Source organism: Carcharodon carcharias, chromosome 2 (genome assembly GCF_017639515.1).
Source record: "Carcharodon carcharias isolate sCarCar2 chromosome 2, sCarCar2.pri, whole genome shotgun sequence".
NCBI classification, from domain to species: Eukaryota; Metazoa; Chordata; class Chondrichthyes; order Lamniformes; family Lamnidae; genus Carcharodon; species Carcharodon carcharias.
Genome location: NC_054468.1, coordinates 188,197,857 through 188,218,041, shown reverse-complemented (window position 1 = coordinate 188,218,041; position 20,185 = coordinate 188,197,857). Strand labels below are relative to the sequence as shown.

Sequence of the window (20,185 nt, the reverse complement as noted above, 5' to 3'; positions counted from 1 at the left end):
TGGACATGGGAAAGAAAAAAGGGATTGCACAAAATGGCAGAAAATAGACTCCAAGGTTCTTCATCTGGAGGCATTTGTACAGGATGTGGACAGGAGGAGAGAGGCCCTTACCTGCAAGGGACCAGTAGGCACTGCCAACAAACTGTGACAAGACAATGGGAACAGGTAGCTGTCATCATCAATGACCAGAGTATAGCCTGGAGGATCTGGTTGCAATGCGAAAAGAAATTCAGTGACCACACAAATGCCCAAGCTTAGTGATTGCATCCACAAATGCCACTCTGCCAATTGCATTACCGACCTCACATACTACTCAATGCAGCACATCCCTACCTCTGCAGGGAACTCAATGAGCCAGCAGACAGGGAAAAGGCTGATGGGCATGCACAGTGAATTGCTTGGTGCATTGGCATATCTGTCAGAAAGCAAGTCATCATTGTCAAGTAGCATGGAGGAGTCCAGCACCAACTTGGCACAGGGCTATCCCCAGAACTTGGAACCCAGTCTTTCCAGCATGGAAGTGATGGCCAATTCCATGAGACACTTGAGGACCCAATCATCACGCAACATTAGAGGGCTGAGAGCTGGAAAATTGAAAATACTGGAAAATTATGGTCAGTGCCTCCATAATTTCCACTCTCACTTCCCTCAGTTATTCTTGGATGCAACTTATCTGGTCCTGGTGCCGTATCAACTTTAAATACAGACAGCCTTTCCAATACCTCCTCCTTAACAATTCTAAACCCTCCTTGTGTTTGAATCATCTCATCTTTCATCATTACATGGTCAGCATCTTCTCCCTTGATAAAGACAGATGCAAAATATTCATTTAATAGCCCAGCTATGCCCCCTACCCCCATGCGTAAATCCCATTTTTGGTCCCTAATCAGTCCTATCCTCCTTTCACCACCATTTTACTACCTATGTGTCTATGGAAGACTTTCGGATTCCTCTTTACGTTAGCTGCCTGGCTCATTTCATATTCTTTCTTTACTTCTCTTATTTGCTTTTTCACTCCCCCTATGAACCTTTTATATTCAGCCTGGTTCTCTGTTGTACTATCCATATGAAATCTCTCATAAGCACACTTTTTCTTTTTCATTTTAATCTTTATCTCTTACATCGTCCAGGGAGCTCTGGATTTGTTTCCCCTACCTTTCCCCTTGGTGGCAATATACCTCAACTATGCTCAAACTATCTCTTTGAATGTAGCCCATTGTTCAAGTACCATTCTTCCTATCAACCTCTGATTCCAATTTATCTGGCCCTGATTCATTCTTATTCCATAATGCACATTGATCGCTGTCATCATGACTGTAGATACCATTGCTCAAAGGGGATGGAAGGGTGTCACAGAAGTCCAGCAATTTGTCCTCCAACAGATTACTAGGATTGTTGAGGCATCTCCCTGGGGAATGGCTCCTGTAGCACCTCCCTCAACATTCATCCTCCCACTAATGCCATTCTGCCAGTGCCCTTGCTGTTGCTTGTCAGCCAACTAGCCTAGCCTATTTCCTTTAATGCCGAGGTGCTGCAGTCCGGAGTCCAGAGTTGCTAGAGGTTGTCTTATGAGACTACGCAGTCTTCCCACACTAAAGTTCAGCAGCCACATTACATCTAGCCATGCTGCTACAGCACTGCATGGGGCATTAGGACAGAAAAATGCCTCCTGCTCCTCTTTCTCCTCCTCAGCTGCTAACTGTATACCTGGTATCAAAGGCTGTACCCTCACGATAGCGAAGTTGTCCAGTCTGCAACAAACCATAGCAAATCATGACATACGCTCTGGCGAGTACAGCAGACTTCTCCAGACCGGTCCAGATAGCGAAAGCATTACTTAAGCACTTGAATGGTGAGCCTGAAGACATTCCATGTCACAGCATTGCTCTCATATGCATACTGCCCATGTGTGTGTTGGTTGCACGCCTGGGCCACGAGCCAGGTGGTCAGCGATACCCCTTGTAGCCCAGCACCCAGTTTGGCATGGGGACTTAAGCACAGTACAATGGGCACAAATATCTGTGTCCATTCTGGCATACTCCTGCTTTAACTTTTGCGTAACGTCAAAGTCTCTCTATGATCATTCCTGGAAGCTGTCACAATACCCTGATTTAAAGATAATGACTTTTGACCAGAAAGACAAGCATCTGAGTGGACTCTTGGAAATTAAAGCTATGCTGTATGGCTGTGGCTCAAGATACACAGCTGGTTTCCATGGATAGCAGCTAAGCCACAACAAAATTGAAGATGCCACCAGAGTTGTCATAGAGCAGACAACTGGAATGTTATTTTTCAGCTGGATGAATCAGTTTGTGGTTGTTTTAATATATTCTAGCTAGATTCTCACAGTTTATGGTGACCTGTTGCATGCTATAGAACCTTGCTTTAATGCTATAGAACCTTGCTTTAATAGTAGGTTTCCCTGTGGAGGCCAAGGCGGATGAAGAAAAAGCTACTTAAACTATAGAGGTCTCATGCAGTTGAGTAGAGGCACTATGACAAAAATGCAGAGGATAATATCTTGCTAGCTGATACAGGAGACCATCTCCTTGTTTAAGCCCATTATAATAATCTTGTTCGCCTATTGCCCCTTGATGTTAGAATGATGAGCTAATAAACAGGCACTTACATTGCTTGCCAAAAATAATGTTGGAACAACAAATAATTTCAGTACTATCAATAATTTTAATGAAAACCAATCTTTATATCACTTTACTAGTTCCATCATACTTCCCTTTTATGACACTGTCAAAACTAAGCTTCTGCTTCTCCTAAATGTTCCCTAAGTTGCAGGAGTGCATTCAGTGGCTGGCTGCTGAATTTCCTCAGGAACCTTGGGGTTTGAGTTGGGCCACGTGCGCACCTTGTGCTGCTGCGATGACAGCCTGTCCTCATGCTTTTGCTATAACACATGCAGCATTTGATGGGGTTGGCAAGAGGGCACACATGCTACTCTGAAAAACAACATGGAAGTCCATACGTGGACACAAGTACTGGGTACTGTCAGTGGGAAAACAGTATGAATGGTACTTGTCAAATTTTTGAAGGCCTGAGAACTACTTCTCTGTATTCTGGCCCTAATTATTTGGAAACTAGAAGAGGCACTCCTCTCCATTCTGGTACTCAAAGTTTCATTGACAGCAATCAGAACATCCATGATGAGAAGCTTGAAACAAGAAGTGACATACAGTGTAAGATTCTAAGTGAGGTCCATATATTGAAGGCAACAAGTTAAGGTATGCTTGAAGGTAAAAGAGACAACAGCCCCTGTAGAATGTTAATGAAAAGCTCTTGAAGCAGTCAACACATCATGGGGAAAGAGGTTTAAGTAGTAAAGCAATTTTGTTTAGTGCATTCCTGGAAGTACTTCCCCACCAAAGATATCCATGCCATTCCATTACAGAGCTCACCAGCTCTTGTGGGACCTTATCATTAAATCAGAGTTTTCTATCTTGGCTTTGGGCCATTTTCAGTGAGCATCGTTCACTGCACAACTGGATTGTTGAACTTTTTGACATTTATACCAATCATGTGGTTCCTTAGCTGCTCGAAAATGTTAAAGGATTTTTTTTTTATTGCCGCCAATGAAATTGCACATTTAAAATCTCACAATTTCGTTAATGGTTCATTAATATCAGAGAAAAATGGGCCTTTCTCCCAGGTTTTTTTTGAAAAAGAAGAACTTCAGGCCCTTAGTTCAAGTCAGTTAATCATTAAGATTGGGAATTATTTCTGCGGTTTTCCCAGTTTCCTTATGGTAAATGTAAAACGATTTGGAGGATAAGGGATTTAAAATCTATCTTCTTGTGAAAAATACAGATGTCAAAACAGATATTTATGGATCTGAACACAGATTCTCATTGATTCTAAAGAGGAGAAGAAAATGTATATACAGACAAATAGAAGTTTTAAAGGAGTAGAATCTTGTAGCTATGTTTAATCCAATTCCTTAACATCTATACCACACACAGCTATGACTATTTGGTATGTTGAAGAGAAATTTTCTATTGCAGGTAAAGAATACATGCTTTGACTTGATTGCATTAAATTATCTCTGCCACAGTTTGTATATATTAGACAAGATATCCCTCAATTCAGTGTGATTAATTGAACTGCAGTACATAATTTCTGAGATTCCAAGTTAAGATATTTTAGCAACAAGAAATAAATTATTTCAGAATCAATATATGTATTAAAATAAGTGTATAATGCCATGCTCAGTTTCCTTTTAAAACGTAATTGGTGTTTGACAATCCCAGTGAAATTGATTCTCAATGAATCTAGTGATGAGTAATGTATAAAATGTTAGTTTATTCACTAATGTAATTTGCCTTTATGTTCTCATAGCTGAGGAATGAATGTTTGTAATATACAAAAAATAGAATGCAGTGCAGAAAACACGTATATTAGAGTTGTTTCAATTATTGCTTTACTTGCATGACGGTGTATAAATACAACTACCGTAAAATCTCCATGCTACATATTCTAATTATCCACCAGAATTTTTACAGACCAAAGCTTTGCACAAGATATCACTTCACTGCATACACCGGTAACACTAATCACCTCCTGTCTGATATAAATCAAGTCCACAGACCAAGGAATATAATTCTTTTGTTACTTGCACTGTCGCCATTCCTGTACCTGGAGTACAAGACAGAGGTGGGGATCCTTGTTTATCTTCCCAACTGGGGAAGTATAAGGCCTCCATTATGGCTTATAGTGCACTGCGCTTTACACTATAAAAGCAGACTGGTACATGAAAAGAAAAAGTATTGCATAGAATGTTTATTTCATACTTCTTTTAACTAAATTCAAAGTTGATCATTTTCTTTCATTATCTTATAAACAATGGTTGACTGATGGTCTTCAGGCATATTGATATGCTCTTTAAAAATATAAATAGCAACAAAAACAAGAACCTGCATTTCTACAAGGCCTTTAACATAGTAAAATGTCCGAAGCAACATTATCAAACAAAATTTGATATAACTCACTTGAGGATATGTTAGATCAGGTGCAGACAGAATTTAAGCAAGGTCCTATAGGATAATAAAGTTGGGGGTGGAATCTTCCTTTCTGGAGTATAAGTTGGGTGGCAGGAGCAGAAGTGAGAGTGATTTCCACTTTTGGGGTGGGGGGGTTGGGGGTGGGACTGCTGGCCACTCGCGATCTCATGCTGTTCAGCTCATTGCATATGCAGGCCTGAGGAACATGATGAATCCTACCATGGGGGCGGGCAGGAAGTTGCCATTCCCACAGTTACTTCATAGGGTCAAAGGTCCTGCTGCCATATTTAAAGGACACCAGGCAGCCATTCACTCACTGCAAGCGAGGAGCTCTGATTCTGCAGATCACAGGATGTCCCAGAGAAGACAATGTGTGGCCCCATGCCTCAGCGAAGCCTCCTCATAGGTTCTCCTCCAGACTGTCAGGAAAGTTGGGAGGTGCTGTTTCCTGACCTCTTACAACTGACCATGCCAACCTGGAAGGAGGTCACAGTGGATGTAGGCCCATGTTGGTCCCACAGACACAGGCAGGAGAACATCAGGCAGATGTGCCAGAGGCCGCACGCAGATTATACCAAAGGTTTTAGGAGTCTGTCCACATTCTGTCTGCTGTCGTGAGTTCGGCATGCAAGCACTTGGTTGCGTCTATGGAAGTAGCCACCTAGGAGACCCAGGCCCATCAGTACACAGTGGCTGCTGGATAGGCACTTGAACCTGCACTCCATCGCTCTAGCCATGGGTGCAGTACAGCAGTGGCTAGGCAAGAGGGGGACAGGGCACGTTGACCTCCCTCCAGTGCCCCTTCTCCTCAAGGATTCAGTGAAGTATCATTGTGCTCCCACAGGGAGGAGGAGTGCCAGCCAGGCACCCGGGGGGCTTCATCCCACAAGACTCCAAGGGCATCCTGCTGCTCAATGTCCCCTCTATCTGTGCAGAAAACCCTTAACAGGCCAGAGCCCTCTAGGCTTCGGGCAACCAGAGGATTCCCGCCACCAGAGGATTCTCGCCAAAGACATCACCGTCAACAGGGTATGGCAGTCAGCAAGCTGTGGATGTCAGGGCTGCAAAAGATGTAGTAATAGGAAAATAAAGATAAAGAAAGGGCACAAAGGTGGCATAGGTGTATAATCACTGTAAATATCAGTCACAATTCTAAATGAATGTATAATTGCACCGTGTTTATGCCTGTTCTATTCTCATCATGCTGCTAGTTGTTGAAATGATCATGTACATTTAAGGGCATTGCACTTCATTCCCGAGCACCCACGGATGATGTGGGCCTGTTCGATCACCAATTATTGTTTCACATCATGTGGTGTGGAAGGCCTAATGACCCTGAACTGTGCAGGAGGCACCCTTGGGCATCATTGTTGAAGCTGAGACCTTGGTACAAATCTAGCCAGCTAGCAGGTACTGGTAACCCTGCACCAATTCCTTTTCAGTTGCACCATGGCTAGCAAAATAGTAAGAAGCTTGCATTGGTGAATCTCTGCCACTACCTCGCCCCTCCCCACTGACCATCACACACACATCACAGCATGATGAAGCCCATACTGGAGGACCACAGATGGGTGCTTCTCTTGTTCAGACATCCATGTGCATGGATACATGGTCCGGTGTCGTGAAAGCTATATCTGCACAACCACCCTCAGGCACTATTGAGCCTCCTTCCGAAACCCTTGAGACACATTAGGAAGATCCTGTTTTTTGCCATTATAAACATAATGCCCACCTTCTTATCCGCTATTGTTATGTATCCGGATACCTTGAGATTCCAACATGGCATATTGGGGAGATCCCCCACCTGGGCTCATGGATTTCAACTTCCCTCTTCCACTCCGGCTATCCCTGTCTCTGATAAGAGGAGATGACCTTCAGCTCAAGCTTCACTGCTGTTCTAGACTTTGCTGGAATGCCTGTGCAATGAGACCCATGAGTTATTGAGGAATGCTGCTGCCTAGGGAGTTTGACCATAGAGATGAGAACACACTTGATGATTGTTCTCCATCCAGTTGCTTAATGGTTATTTGGCTGCCCCTTTAGTTATCCCAGTAAGCACAGCAGTAACTCCAACCGCTGCTGAAGACCCTCCTCCCACTTTGAGTCCTGGATCTCACGGTGAGACTGCATTGCGACATTGCAGTTAAACAATGGTGCGCATCTCTTGTTGGCAAAGATCTAGCACCTTCTACCACCTCCCTGTCACCCACCAAGTTCCCTCAACTTCTTTCACCAACATCACATTACCCTGTATCGACTCCATTCATTTTGCAGCTCCCTTATCACCCTTGACCCTATAATATTTTATGTCTTTAGCTCTGCTCTCCCCCTGAGCCATTATCAAACGAGTGCAGATGCCCATTCTGACCCTTCCCATCCTCAAGGCCACCGTTAACCTAACTTTTTATGACCGCCCCCATGAAACCCTACAGTACCCGACCATGGCTGGCACCCCCATCCATAAGAGTCTCCTCCCCTGTCCCCCACTGTCACAGTCATCTTTGCCTCAGTATCCTAATCTTCACCCTCAGGACCCAAACCTTGACATCCACAGCCCTCCCCGGACAGCCTGCACTAACCTTCCCCGGACAGCCTGCACAATCCTTCCCCAAACAGCCTGCACTATCACTCCCCAAATAGCCTACACCAGGCCTTCTACCTTTGCCATGCCGCTGCTCCACCCTTCTCCGCTAATCCTGCTGCCCTTCCTTTCACCCTTGGTCATCCTTCACGCAACTTGCACTGCCACCTCAAGCATAGGCTGGCATTTACAGACGTTCCCCCAAAGAGGACAATGCAGTGGCAAACTCACCGTTAATCATGGAAGAAGCCTAACTCACCAGCTGCATGCCTCAAACGCAAATGTTCTAATTTCTCATTGGTGGGGAGCTTAATTTTGAGAGGGAGCTTAATTCTGGCAAGCTGGCCTTTCAGTGAGCCTGCATGACATGCAAAATGACTTCCCTACACCATTTGTCAGGAAGCTTGACCCGCCTTTAAAGTCCCGAGAACTCAACTGCAAAAGTTCCTCCTGCCATCAGGAAGCTGATTTTTGGCCTCCTGCCAAATTAAGTTCCTCTGCCCTCCAAGCTTCCCACTGCAGGTGGGACCAGATGATTCTAGCCTAGAATGATTTAGGAAGAGTAGTCCAGAACTTAGGGCCTATATAAGTCCAGACAGGCTGCAATGATGGAGCAATTAAAATTGTTAATGTGCAAAAGGCTAACTTCAGGGTAGTGCAGTGATCTTGGGATGGTGTAGAGCTGGATAAGGCTACAGAGATAGGGAAGTATGAAAACATAATGGGATTTTAAATAAGAAGAGATTCACTTGAATAAAAATTCCTCTTTAGCTCCAATGATTGCCTCTCTCCCACCTCCAGGCCCTCCCACTCAACCTGGTTGGTTCCCAGCTGGGAAATGGAGTAAAAATATCCTGCTGTTAAATTCTGTCTGTTAAATTCTGTGAAACTCGCATTTCCAGGTTTCCTAGTCAATACAGCACTCACTTCCTGCCATCCCTGAAAATATCAGGGCAATCTCAGATGAGACAGTAAACCCTATCTGCCCTTTTAAGTGGACGTAAAAGATCCCATTGCACTATTTTGAAAGTAAATGTGAAGGTCACAAGAGGACAGATTTAAGCTTGGCTGTAATGACCACCAGCTTGCTGAATTTCACCATTTTGGCTGATAAATTAATAATGACCACTTAGGTGTGATCCTGAGGCTGTCAGCACTTGTGAAAGCATGAGCCAGTTATTTCAGAAGACGAAGTGGGAAAGGGAAAGAAAGTAAATGTTCCCATGAAAACTACATTTCATCAAATATTGTATGTGCTGCACTTAGAATTTTCTGACAGCCAGAATGGTCGTTTGGGAGAATGTTCTTTGTGAATGACTTTTCTTGGCTATTTCAGGAACTGGGATCAATTTTAACCTTACCCACTGGGCAGATTCTAGTTAAAAATAATCAGGTTATTTACCTGCTCAGATTTCAACTAGTTCCAATATTATCCCATGGGGATCTGTATATGGGCATCTCAGGGATAGCCTAAACATTTATGCAGATTTCCTTTTACCCCAGTGCAGCTTTAACTTGGGGTTTGAGTGGGGGAGCTGCTGTAGCTTTCCTACCGTTTGGAAGCAGTTCTGCAGATAGAAGAGGTCCTATGGTTATGTCTAATTGAACCATTTTAACGCTACTCACCCGACGTAAACTGGGTGGGTGGGCTGTTAAAATTGCCCAGGTTACTTATTTGCCCTCGAGCTGCTGGGAGCTGACCTGCTGTGATTTTTCACTTGCAATACAGCTCAGTCTCAATCCAGATTGACAAAGGGAACTAAGCAGGTTTTAGAACCCCTGTTAACTGAGGAATTGAGCTGAAAGCCAATTTCAGGCAGGTTCCCTAGGTAAATACAGGACACTTTAACCAATATGACATGTGGCAAACTTCTAAATTTCTTGACCAAATTAATGACCATAGTGATTATTACTAGAACACAAATAGCGAATGAGATGATTGGTCAGTTGGATCTGTTCTTTATAGTATTGGTTGAGGGAGAAATGCCAGTCAGGACATTGGAAGAATTTCCTGCTCTTCTTTAAAATTGCAGTAAGATGTTTTACATCCTTCTGAACAGGCAGACTTTAATGTCTTATCTGAAAACATAATTTCACTTTTCCTTTTATTATTTGCATTATCTCGATACCAAAATTTGGTAACCTTGATTATCCAATTTCCAATATCCATAAGAAGCACAACATTACAGCTCTCTTATGTATGAGTTAATTGAGAAAGCATTATTCTAACCTTGGATTTTTTAATATGGGACTGAATGATGAAAGAACACAACAAGTGATCAGAAAGCAACAGTAAAAATTAAAACATTTACCTTTACAGATAAGATCTTTAAATGTTTTAATAAAACAGAACAGTTTGTAATAGAAAGCCTATTTGTTTATTCCTGACTATTATTGATGTTTCTAGCGCTGCCAATGACATCTATATGATTTGATTTCTTGTACTATGTTTAGATCTGCTGTGGTTATAACATACCTTTTTCTCTTTCACTCAACCTACTTTTGGACATAATTGATGAGTGCATCAGTAAATGATTTGGAGAGCATCCACAAATTCTTTGAAGCTAAATATTTTACAGTTAAACAAAAAGTAGAGATGTACAGTGAGTGCTGAAAAGTATATGTGCCTGGAATTTCTCTGGAGGTTCTCGCACAATAACTTTAGCGGGAGATCAGCAGAAACCGTGCATAGCCGTTAAAACTGTTTCTCCAGAGTTTCTGCTGATCACCTGCCAAAATTACAGTGAAAGTAATAATTAGCACACATTGGATCTGGAGATAGAAGCACATATGGGGGTGGATGTAGAAGAGAGAAAATCATGCATGTGAGCAGTCTAATTGAAGTGAAACAGTCAGATTTCTAAGAGATTCTCAGGAGAACTCTCATGGAAATTCCAACCCCTTTTTTCAACAGAATGCTAGAAATATTTTCTTCTACAAAGACGTGTACCACAGTGTGTACGATATACACCTCCGAAAGGTATCATGCAGACAAACGATTGGTAACTTAATAATTTTACCAGAGTAGCTTAAATGAAAAAAAGAAAATGCTAGACATGCACACAGGAGTCATTCAGCATTTGGAGGAGAAAGTTAGATTAGTGATTTGTTTCAAACACTTCCCCTTGGCTGTAATGTAATGCTTCACCCAATCTCCCAATGTTTCTATCCAGCAGCATTGCCTCAATCCACATCATAGCTGCTCTGGACTTTAGTTTAATCAATTTATCCTTTGTCTCATTTTTCCTCCCTTCCATTCAGGTAACTGACTTGACATGAATCCATGTTTTTATTTCAGATTCACAGCATTCATGGAATTTTCACCTCTATCTGCTGGATTACCTAAAATTTGTACCTAATTAAATAAACTAAATACACTTAATAGTCATCACAATTAAGAAGAAAATTAATTACTTGAGAAAAAGTGAGCCTTGTACACAACACACTAAGGAAGCAGTCACTGTACATAACAATAAAGAATAAAATTTGATTGAAACATTTTTATTGATTTTTTTCTCTCAGACATGCACTGGAGGAGGATGTACAATGAGTCCAGCTAGTACGGCTAAAACTGAGGAGAGTACCCCAGAAAAGATCCCTGCTCCAGTTGTCTGCTCTTATACGTCCAATTCCTTTAACATCTCATGGACAGAACCAGAGTTACCAAATGGTGGGTGATTTTTTTTTTGCCTCAAGTTAAAAACATGATTAGCAAAGGTAAATTAATATTCTAGATGACAACTTATATGTGGCACTTAATTTTTAATGACCATTTTAACACATAAAAAACTCCTGAGATAGCATCATTTTATATAGCTCAGAAATTGCAGTCATTTAATGTCGTATTTAAATGGCTCAAAAGTGCTCCCTTTTGGCTGTTATCGAGTACTGCATCTGCAAGATGTATGTGCCAGCTTCTTGACTGTGTACAGACTTCGTTCTGTCGAAGGGTCATGAGGACTCGAAACGTCAACTCTTTTCTTCTCCGCCGATGCTGCCAGACCTGCTGAGTTTTTCCAGGTAATTCTGTTTTTGTTCTACTCTGCCTGTTTGTTTTGAGCCCCTATATAGGGCATCCTTGTTTATTTAAAATAACAAGTCAAACTTTCACTGTATGATTAATGAGTTTTTTCTAATATACTAATAATGATAGTGATAAAGACCTGGTGATATATTTAACCTAAAGTGTTGTTTTGTTCCTCTTTTTACCATGGGATGAATTTTTCAATGTGGGTGCTAAAGCAGCAAAGCAGAAGAGCAGTGAGCTCTAGTATTCACTGGCATCATACTAGGCTGACCGCACAGGATTTCCTGAGGTCGGTCCTAATTATTTAATCATAGCAAGCCACTTGCCTACATTGGTCCTGGAGATAGCAATCACCAGGAATATGACATGACGGGTGAAAGGTCATGTGTGCAAGCAGCCTATGAAATGAAGCAAAGAGACTTCTAACAGAGTTAATCCTATTGAAAAAAATAGTTTTAGCCTTTTGAAAGGTTAAAATGTATTTCCATCAAGATTACAGTTTCCCAAAAGTTGGAAGAGATTAAAAGAATGACTGGCAAAACCCAAGGGGAAGTAGAAGTAAACATGGAGGTAAGAACAGGGATTTGTGACCAAATGGCACATAGCTGATGGTGCTGCTGCATAAGGTGGTTGTCTGGGGTTGCCCTATTTGGCACTTCAGGGTACTTTCTCCAAAGAACAGCATTCAAAATTGTCTGGCAGGATGAAATGGTCCGTGTCAACAGTATATACCTGCAAAGCCTGTATGGATGCAGATGAAAATGATAGTAAATCATGAAACTGGCAAGGAAAGGCTACTCAACAGAACTGTTAACTGGGTGTACTGTTGCATGTCAACCTTTTTCTCATTTGTTCATGGGATTTGGACGGCACTGGCTAGGCCAGCATTTATTGTCCATTCCTAATTGCCCTTGAGAAGCTGGCAGTGTGCTGCCTTCTTGAACTGCTGCAATACATGTTGTGTAAGAACACCCAAAGTGCTGGTAGGAAGGGAGTTACAGGAATTTGACCCAGCGATAGTGAAGGAAAGGGATATTTTCCAAGTCAGAATGGTTTGGCCTGGAGGGGAACTTGCAGGTAGTGGTGCTCCCATGCATCTGCTGCTCTTGTCCTTCTAGTTGGTAGAGGTTTGGAAGACACTTTTGAAGGACCCTTGGTGAATTACTGCAGTGCACCTTGTAGATGGCACACACTGCTGCCACTGTGTGTTGGTGGTGGAGGGAGTGAATGTTTAAGGTGGTGGATGGAATGCCAATCTGCTTTGTCCTGGATGGTGTCAGGTTTCTTGAGTGTTGTTGGAGCTGCACTCACCCAGGCAAGTGGAGAGTTTTCCATCACACTCCTGACTTATGCCTTCTAGATGTTGGACAGGCTTTGGGGAGTCAGATGAATTACTTACTGCAGAATTCCCAGCTTCTGATCTGCTCTTGTAGCCACAGTATTTATATGGCAGTCCAGTTCAGTTTCTGGTCAATGGTAACCCCCAGGATGTTGATAGTAGGGATTCAGCAGTGGTAATGTCATTGAATGTCAAGGGTAAATGGTTAGATACTCTCTTGTTGGAGATGGTCATTGCCTAGAACTTGTGTGTCACGTATGTTACTTTCCACTTATCAGCCCAAGCCTGAATATTGTCCAGGTCTTGCTGCATATGGACACAGAGTGCTTCAGCATCTGAAGAGTTGTGAATGTTGCTGAACGTCACACAATCATCCATGAACATCCCCACTTTTCTCACCATATTGTGGAGGGAAGGGCATTGATGAAGCAGTTGAGGATGGTTGGGCCTAGGACACCACCCTGAGGAACTCCTGCAGTGATGTCCCAGGACTGAGATGATTTCTTTCTGCTAGGTATGGCTCCAACCAGTGGAGAGTTTTCCCCCTGATTCCCATTGATTTCAGTTTTGCTAGGACTCCTTGGTGCCACACTTGGTCACTGGTGGCCATGATCTCAAGGGCAGTCACTCTCGCCTCATCTCTCGAATTCAGCTCTTTTGTCCATGTTTGGACCAAGGCTGTAATAAGGTCAGGAGCTGAGTGGCCCTGGCAGAACCCAAACTGAGCATCAGAGAGCAGACATTCACCTATAGCACTTCTATACTAGTCCATGCCAAGTTCTATGAAGTAGCAGCTCTTTCATTGCTTATCATGAATAACCTTATTGCAGCAGGGCACACATTTGAGCAGGGGCTTAAAACAAGCTTGGTAACTCACACCTTCAAAGGCTTTTACAAATAAAATGATTATAACACAACCTAGCTGAATGGTACATGGTTGCTCACTGATGCACAGGGTGTGTTATAAGACCATCAACAACCTCTCTCCTTTGAGGAATACATTGGCATTGGGAAGCTGTGCCACGTTGCTGTTGCTTTTAATAGAAGAGGGGATAAAGTGATAGCTATATTGATTCATGCATTAACCACCTCTTTAATACATTTGTGGGAAGCATTTTGGCTGATACTATTGATGATCCATTTGCTGAGGGAAAAGGGAATTTTTTTTGCCACTATCACTGCCATCAGCATGCAACAGGTTCGCTGCAGGTCTTCTTGAAATAAATGGTACAGAACTTACACTGGTTTTTTTGCGGAGCCCAAAGCCTATGAGCTAGTTTCCCACACAATTGGTGTGGAAATTTGAATGCTAAGAAGTCCAACCGGAAACTCAACCACTGCCAATTTTCATACAGGAAAATCAGGGAGCACTCAATTGGATCTGGAAGGAGGCCAGGGTAAGCATGGATTTTCTGGCTGAAATGATACAGGCACCTGCTGGGCTCATGCAAATTTGGTGACTAACCAATGGCCTTTGAAATTCTGCTGGCATTGGTATTAGAGGGTGCAAGTTAGCACAGTCCTATTTCAATCGCTGGGCTTGCAGCTTTTGAACTTTTTTGATTTTATGAGATTCAGTGCCATGTTGTCCAGCAAAAAGGTGCACTTACTTACAAAAGCATTTGCCTCTTGTAGTCTCTGTGAAAGAAAAACAAGAGCTCCAATTTACTGGATGGGTGGCAATCAAGGCCTATAACAAATCTTCCTGAACTTGGCAGCACGAGACCAGGCAATTTTAACACCAATACATTATCTGCATTTTTCAGCCAGATTCCAGCCTGAAAATATAAAGAAACCTTCAGAAAGGTGAACAATGTCCAGCAACAGGAAGCTGGTGTTGGACAGCAGAAATGGACCTAAACATTCACATGTCAATTAAGTTATAAGGGGAGAGCCTGAAGTCGAGGAAGTCTGAACTTTCTTGATGGGACTTGGAGTAGCTGTCCTGTTCCTTCTGGCTCCATAAGGAAAGTTTTTTTTAAGAATTATCTTTTTGGGCCTCTTCTAGTCTTGATTCCTTTTCCCTGTATATGGATGTAACAGAAAAGTCACTAATGGCTTCTCTACTCTCACGTACAGTTAAAATAATAGACAAGCCCCAATTACATAATTGGAGCCCAATTTGCATATTAATGAAGGGCCGCATCATTAAAATTGCAAACTGCGAGGCATTGCAAAGGTTTGCGGGGGTGGGGGTTGGGAAAGGGGGTGGGGGGGCGGTGTTGCGAGGGTGGGGATGGAAGTGACTGATTTCCCTGGGTGATTGTAAGTGCCTGACTAGCTCCTGCCCCATTATCTTCCACCCATTGGATGCCTGCCAATATACGAGATAAATGGAAAAGTTTGACTCTGAGTTGCTGTGGCAACATGCACATTGTAGTCCAGAGCTATGAAGAGTGATGGTATAGGACCCCAATTTTCTTTACATTGCCTGGTTGAGAGGATTTTCAGGTTGATATTCTGATGTCATCACACAGGTCTCCGGTAATATGGTAGTCAGGCGGTGCTAAAACTGACAACCTGCCTGCTATTTTAAAAAAAGAACTAATGAAAGGCCCATCCATCTTGTTAACAAGCCAATAGACTCACATTTTACATTGCCTATGCCACTTTTCGTTAGGGCGCACATGAAAAACGTTTGGAGTTAGTTATGCCAGATATGAGGAGTCCTTGCAAGAGCAGATAGAAAGGCTGCAAGTGGGACTATGGCTGCATTCAACAGAAGAGTCTGCTGCTGAAAGTGGGAGAGTTTCCCAGTGCTTTATGCACATTCATTCATCTTTTTCATCCTGCAAAAGGAGATATTAGGAGCGAAGGGATTTAAAGACAGGGCTAAACTGACTGTTGATCTGCTCAAAATGAGATTTAGATGTCTGGACTTTGCATGTGGTGCACTGCAAAATTCCTGCTTGTGTCTCACTCATTGTCCTGGTCCACTGCGCATTACACAACCTGCCGCTCCAGAGAGGCGAGGTCCTGATCGAGCAAGGTATAGTACAGCGAGCTGCATCCTCTGATGAAGACAAGTGTGATGAAGAGTCTTATTGTGAGGAGGGTGAGCCAGGCCCAGCTAGCTGTGGAAGCCAATGCACAGGAGGTTTTGGATGCCAGTGACACATGTGAGTCTCTAATATTACAACTATTTATCTAGTAATGTGCAATTCGCTCTGCAAGACAATCTTTGCTATAGTCACCTCCCCTTTGTCTCTCCCAAGCATCAACACCAGAGCTGCCTGTATATGTTCCAATGGTGAGGGAGTAAATGAGCCTGATCAGAGGGACCCATGTGAGTACAAGCTCTATTGAAAGCATTTAGTCAATCCAAATCCAGATCACCGCATCACACACATGAAACACAAATAAAGCTGGAGCAACCAGTGCAAACAACAGTAATTTAATACAAAATTAAAACAACATTTTTCATAACAAGCAGAACTACAAAATCATCCTTGTGAATCCATGTGTGACTAATGGCTGTTTTCTTGATTCTTTTCCGGGTGCTAAAGCATAGCACTCCTCCCTCATTGCTGGTTGTGCTGGAGATAGGCTGCTGACCCTTATGTCCCTTTGCCTGGGATGACTTTGGCGGGCGTCCTCTGGTTGCCTGAGGCTGGAAGGTCTGCTGATAAGTGGCAGAGGTCTCATCTGTCACTATGACACTCTGAGGCATTTGTGTCAATGCCAGAGGGGTGGAGAAGAGGCTCTTCCCATCAGAAGTGCCCTGAGTGGTGGCCCCCTCACCCCCGATGGTGACAGAAGCTTCTCATCCACCACCGCCAGGTCCATTTGGTCCTCCCTGCTTTCCTGAGAGGGTCCACACCTGGCTGTGAATCCAGGCACCTCGGCCTCCTCTCACCTTGGCTCTGGGCACCAGAGGTTAGAAATGAGTAGGTGGAGTGCTGGTCAGAGCACATACCCAGTATCCCATCAGTGAGCTGTTGGATTTGGCCCTCTATGACAGTCGCCAGTCTTTCATTGGAGGAAGCCACATGTTCTGAAGAGTGGGTGATTGCAGAGCTCATGTCCTGGATAGAATCCTCCACTGTCCGTGCCAGTACGTGCAATCCCTCTGGAAGTTCTGCCACATCTCCACGTACCTTGTACTATACGTCCAGCATCTGTCACCTGATGGACGACTCCAGAGGCTTGTCATCAATCTGGGGTTCAGCACCTAGGTTGCCTGCAGCACTCCTCCAAGTGCTAGAGGCCTGCACTATCTCAGTCTCTGACAGTTGGTCTTGCAATTGTGATGTGCTCTCACCAATGTGTGCGGATTCCTTTCAGCCACATTGCACATACCCATCGAAGTATGTGTATCTGCAGTTGTGCTAGGTGCTGCATAAGGGTATGATGGTGCACCCTCTGAGGCTTTCTCCTCTTCCTCAGCGGTTAACATTGACCTGCCCTCAGGGCTGGTGGCTGGAGCTGAAACAAGCAAGGATTATGAAGGCCACCATATAGCTGTATTGTAAGTCCTTTACAGTCCGAAAAAGGAGAATTTACAATAGAGAACAAGGAAATGGCAGACCAATTCTGTCTTCATGGAGGAAGACACAAATAACGTCCCAGAAATAGTAGGGATCCAAGGGTCCAGTGAGAAGGAGGAATTGAGGGCAATTAATATTACTAAAAAAATAGTGCTGGAGAAATTAATGGGACTGAAAGCCGATAAAGCCCCAGTGCCTGATAATCTACATCCCAAAGGGCACTAAAGGAAGTGGCCATGGAAATAATGAATGCATTGATTGTCATCTTCCAAAATTCTGTAGATTGGAGGATGACAAATGTAACCCCATATTTAAAAAAAGGACAGAGGGAGAAAACAGGGAATTACAAACCGGTTAGCCTAACATCAGTAGTAGGGAAAATGCTAGGGCCTATTATAAAGGATTTGATAACAGGACACTTAGAAACTATCAATGGGATTAAACAAAGTCAACATGGATTTATGGAAGGGAAATCATGTTTGAGAAACCTGGAATTTTTTGTGGATGTAACTAGCAGAATAGTTAAGGGAGAACCAGTGGATGTGGTGTATTTGGATTTTCAGAAAGCTTTTGATGAAGTCCCACATAAGAGGTTAGTGTGCAAAATTAAAGCACATGGTATTGGGGGTAATATATTGGCATGGATTGATAATTGCTTAGCAGACAGGAAACAAAGAGTAGGAATAAATGTCCTTTTCAGAGTGGCAGGCAGTGACTAATGGGGTACCGCAGGGATCAGTGCTTGGACCCCAGCTATTCACGATACATATGAATGATCTGGATGAGGGAACCAAATGTAATATTTCCAAGTTTGCTGATGACACAAAACTTGGTGGGAGTGGTGAGGAGGATGTTAAAGAGGATTCGAGTTGATTTAGACAAGTTGAGTGAGTGAGCAAAGGCATGGCAGATGCGGTATAACATGGATAAATGTTAAGTTATCCACTTCAGTAGGGAAAACAGAATGGCAAAGTACTTTTTAAATGGTGATATATTGGGAAATGTTGATGTACAAGGGAATTTGGGAGTCCTTGAACACCAATCACTGAAAGCAAGCATGCAGTCGCATCAAGCTGTTAAGAAGGCAAGTGGTATGTTGACCTTCATTGTGAGAGGACTTGAGTACAGGAGCCGGGATATCTTACTGCGGCTGTACAGGGCCTTGGTGAGATCACACCTGGAGTAGTGTGTGCAGTTTTAGTTTCCTTACCTAAGAAAGGATATACTTGCACAGAGAGAGTGCAGTGAAGGTTCACCAGACTGATTCCTGGGATGGCAGAATTTTCATATGAAGAGAGATTGGGCCGATTACGCCTGTATGCACTGGAGTTTAGAAGAATGAGAGGGGATCTCATTGAAACGTATAAAATTCTGACAGGCCTGGAAAGACTGGATGCAGGGATGATGCTTCCTCTGGCTGGGGGGGGTCTAGAACAAGAGGTCACAGTCTCAGGATACGGGTAGACCATCTAGAACTGAGATGAGGAGAAACTTCTTCACTCAGAGGTTGGTGAACCTGTGCAGTTCTCTTCCACAAAGGGCTGCGGAGGCCAAGTCACTGAATATATTTAAGGAGTAAATAGGTATATATCTAGACTCTAAATGCATCAAAGGTTATTGGGAGAGAGCGGGAGCATGGTGTTGGGAAAGAGGATTAGCCGTGATCACATTAAATGGCAGAGTAGGCTCGAAGGATTGAATGACCAACTCCTGCTCATATTTTCTATCTTCATTTGAGCCAACTTACACACACACACGCACGCACGCACGCACACACACACACACCCCACTCTTGGGTGATGGTGACAGGGCTGAGACCTCACCCCCTCAAAATTAAGACACACATTCCTCCCCAAATGCTCCAAAGTCATACCCATCAATGTTCTCTCCCTGCCACCTTGCCCAGTTTCCCCACCCTGCAACACCCCCACCCCTTCAGCACTATCTTTATAGGAGAGAGTCTTCTGCTTTTGGAATCTCACCACCCAAGGCCTTCCTCCAAACTCACCACAGCCAGTGGTGTGACTCCATTGGTTTTGATGCCAACTCCAGCACCTCCTGCTCCAACAGAGTGAAAATAGCCTCCTCCTGTCCGCGACATCTCACAGGCATTAGGTGCCCTTTTCTCCTGCAGACAAAAAGGGGGATTGTAATACATTGTAATGTTATCTAACAGGTCTTGTACTTTAGAAACATACCCCCTCACTCCATCCCACCCACTCACCAGAATCCACCAGTACCATGCAGAGTGGTATGTCTGCTTCAGGCTGCCTTGTGCACTTTGCCAAGACACTAGGCAGTCCCAACTTGACACACATCACACTCTTCCATATAGGTCCATCTGCAAAATGACTGTACACTTACTCTGGCAGATAATAAGAGGTAATTCAACTTCTTTTGGCACTGCAGCCAGGTGCTTCGGATAACTCCATGACTGCTGACGTCCTCTGCAACCTCCATCCAGATCTCTTTGATCTGGCAGGGAGGTCTTCTCTTCCCATGGCCTGGCATGAGGATTTCCCGCTGATCACTCACCAAGTGGAAGAGGACATGCAGTGAGTCAGTCCATAAGACCATAAGACATAGGAGCAGAAATTAGGCCATTCGGCCCATCGAGTCTGCTCCATCATTCAATCATGGCTGATAAGTTTTTCAACCCCATTCTGCCGCCTTCGCCCCATAACCTTTGATCCCCTTACCAATCAAGAACCTATCTATCTTGGTCTTAAATACACTCAATGA

At 43.5% G+C, this 20,185-nt stretch overlaps 1 protein-coding gene across 1 annotated transcript in view; it reads left to right on the top strand.

The window, feature by feature from the left end:
* ush2a (Usher syndrome 2A (autosomal recessive, mild)) overlaps nucleotides 1-20,185 on the top strand; it is a 1,196,697-nt gene that overhangs the window by 633,252 nt on the left and 543,260 nt on the right. The window contains exon 34 of the mRNA XM_041207243.1: nucleotides 11,113-11,260. Coding sequence (XP_041063177.1) covers nucleotides 11,113-11,260 — 148 coding nt within the window. The remainder of the gene's footprint in view (nucleotides 1-11,112; nucleotides 11,261-20,185) is intronic.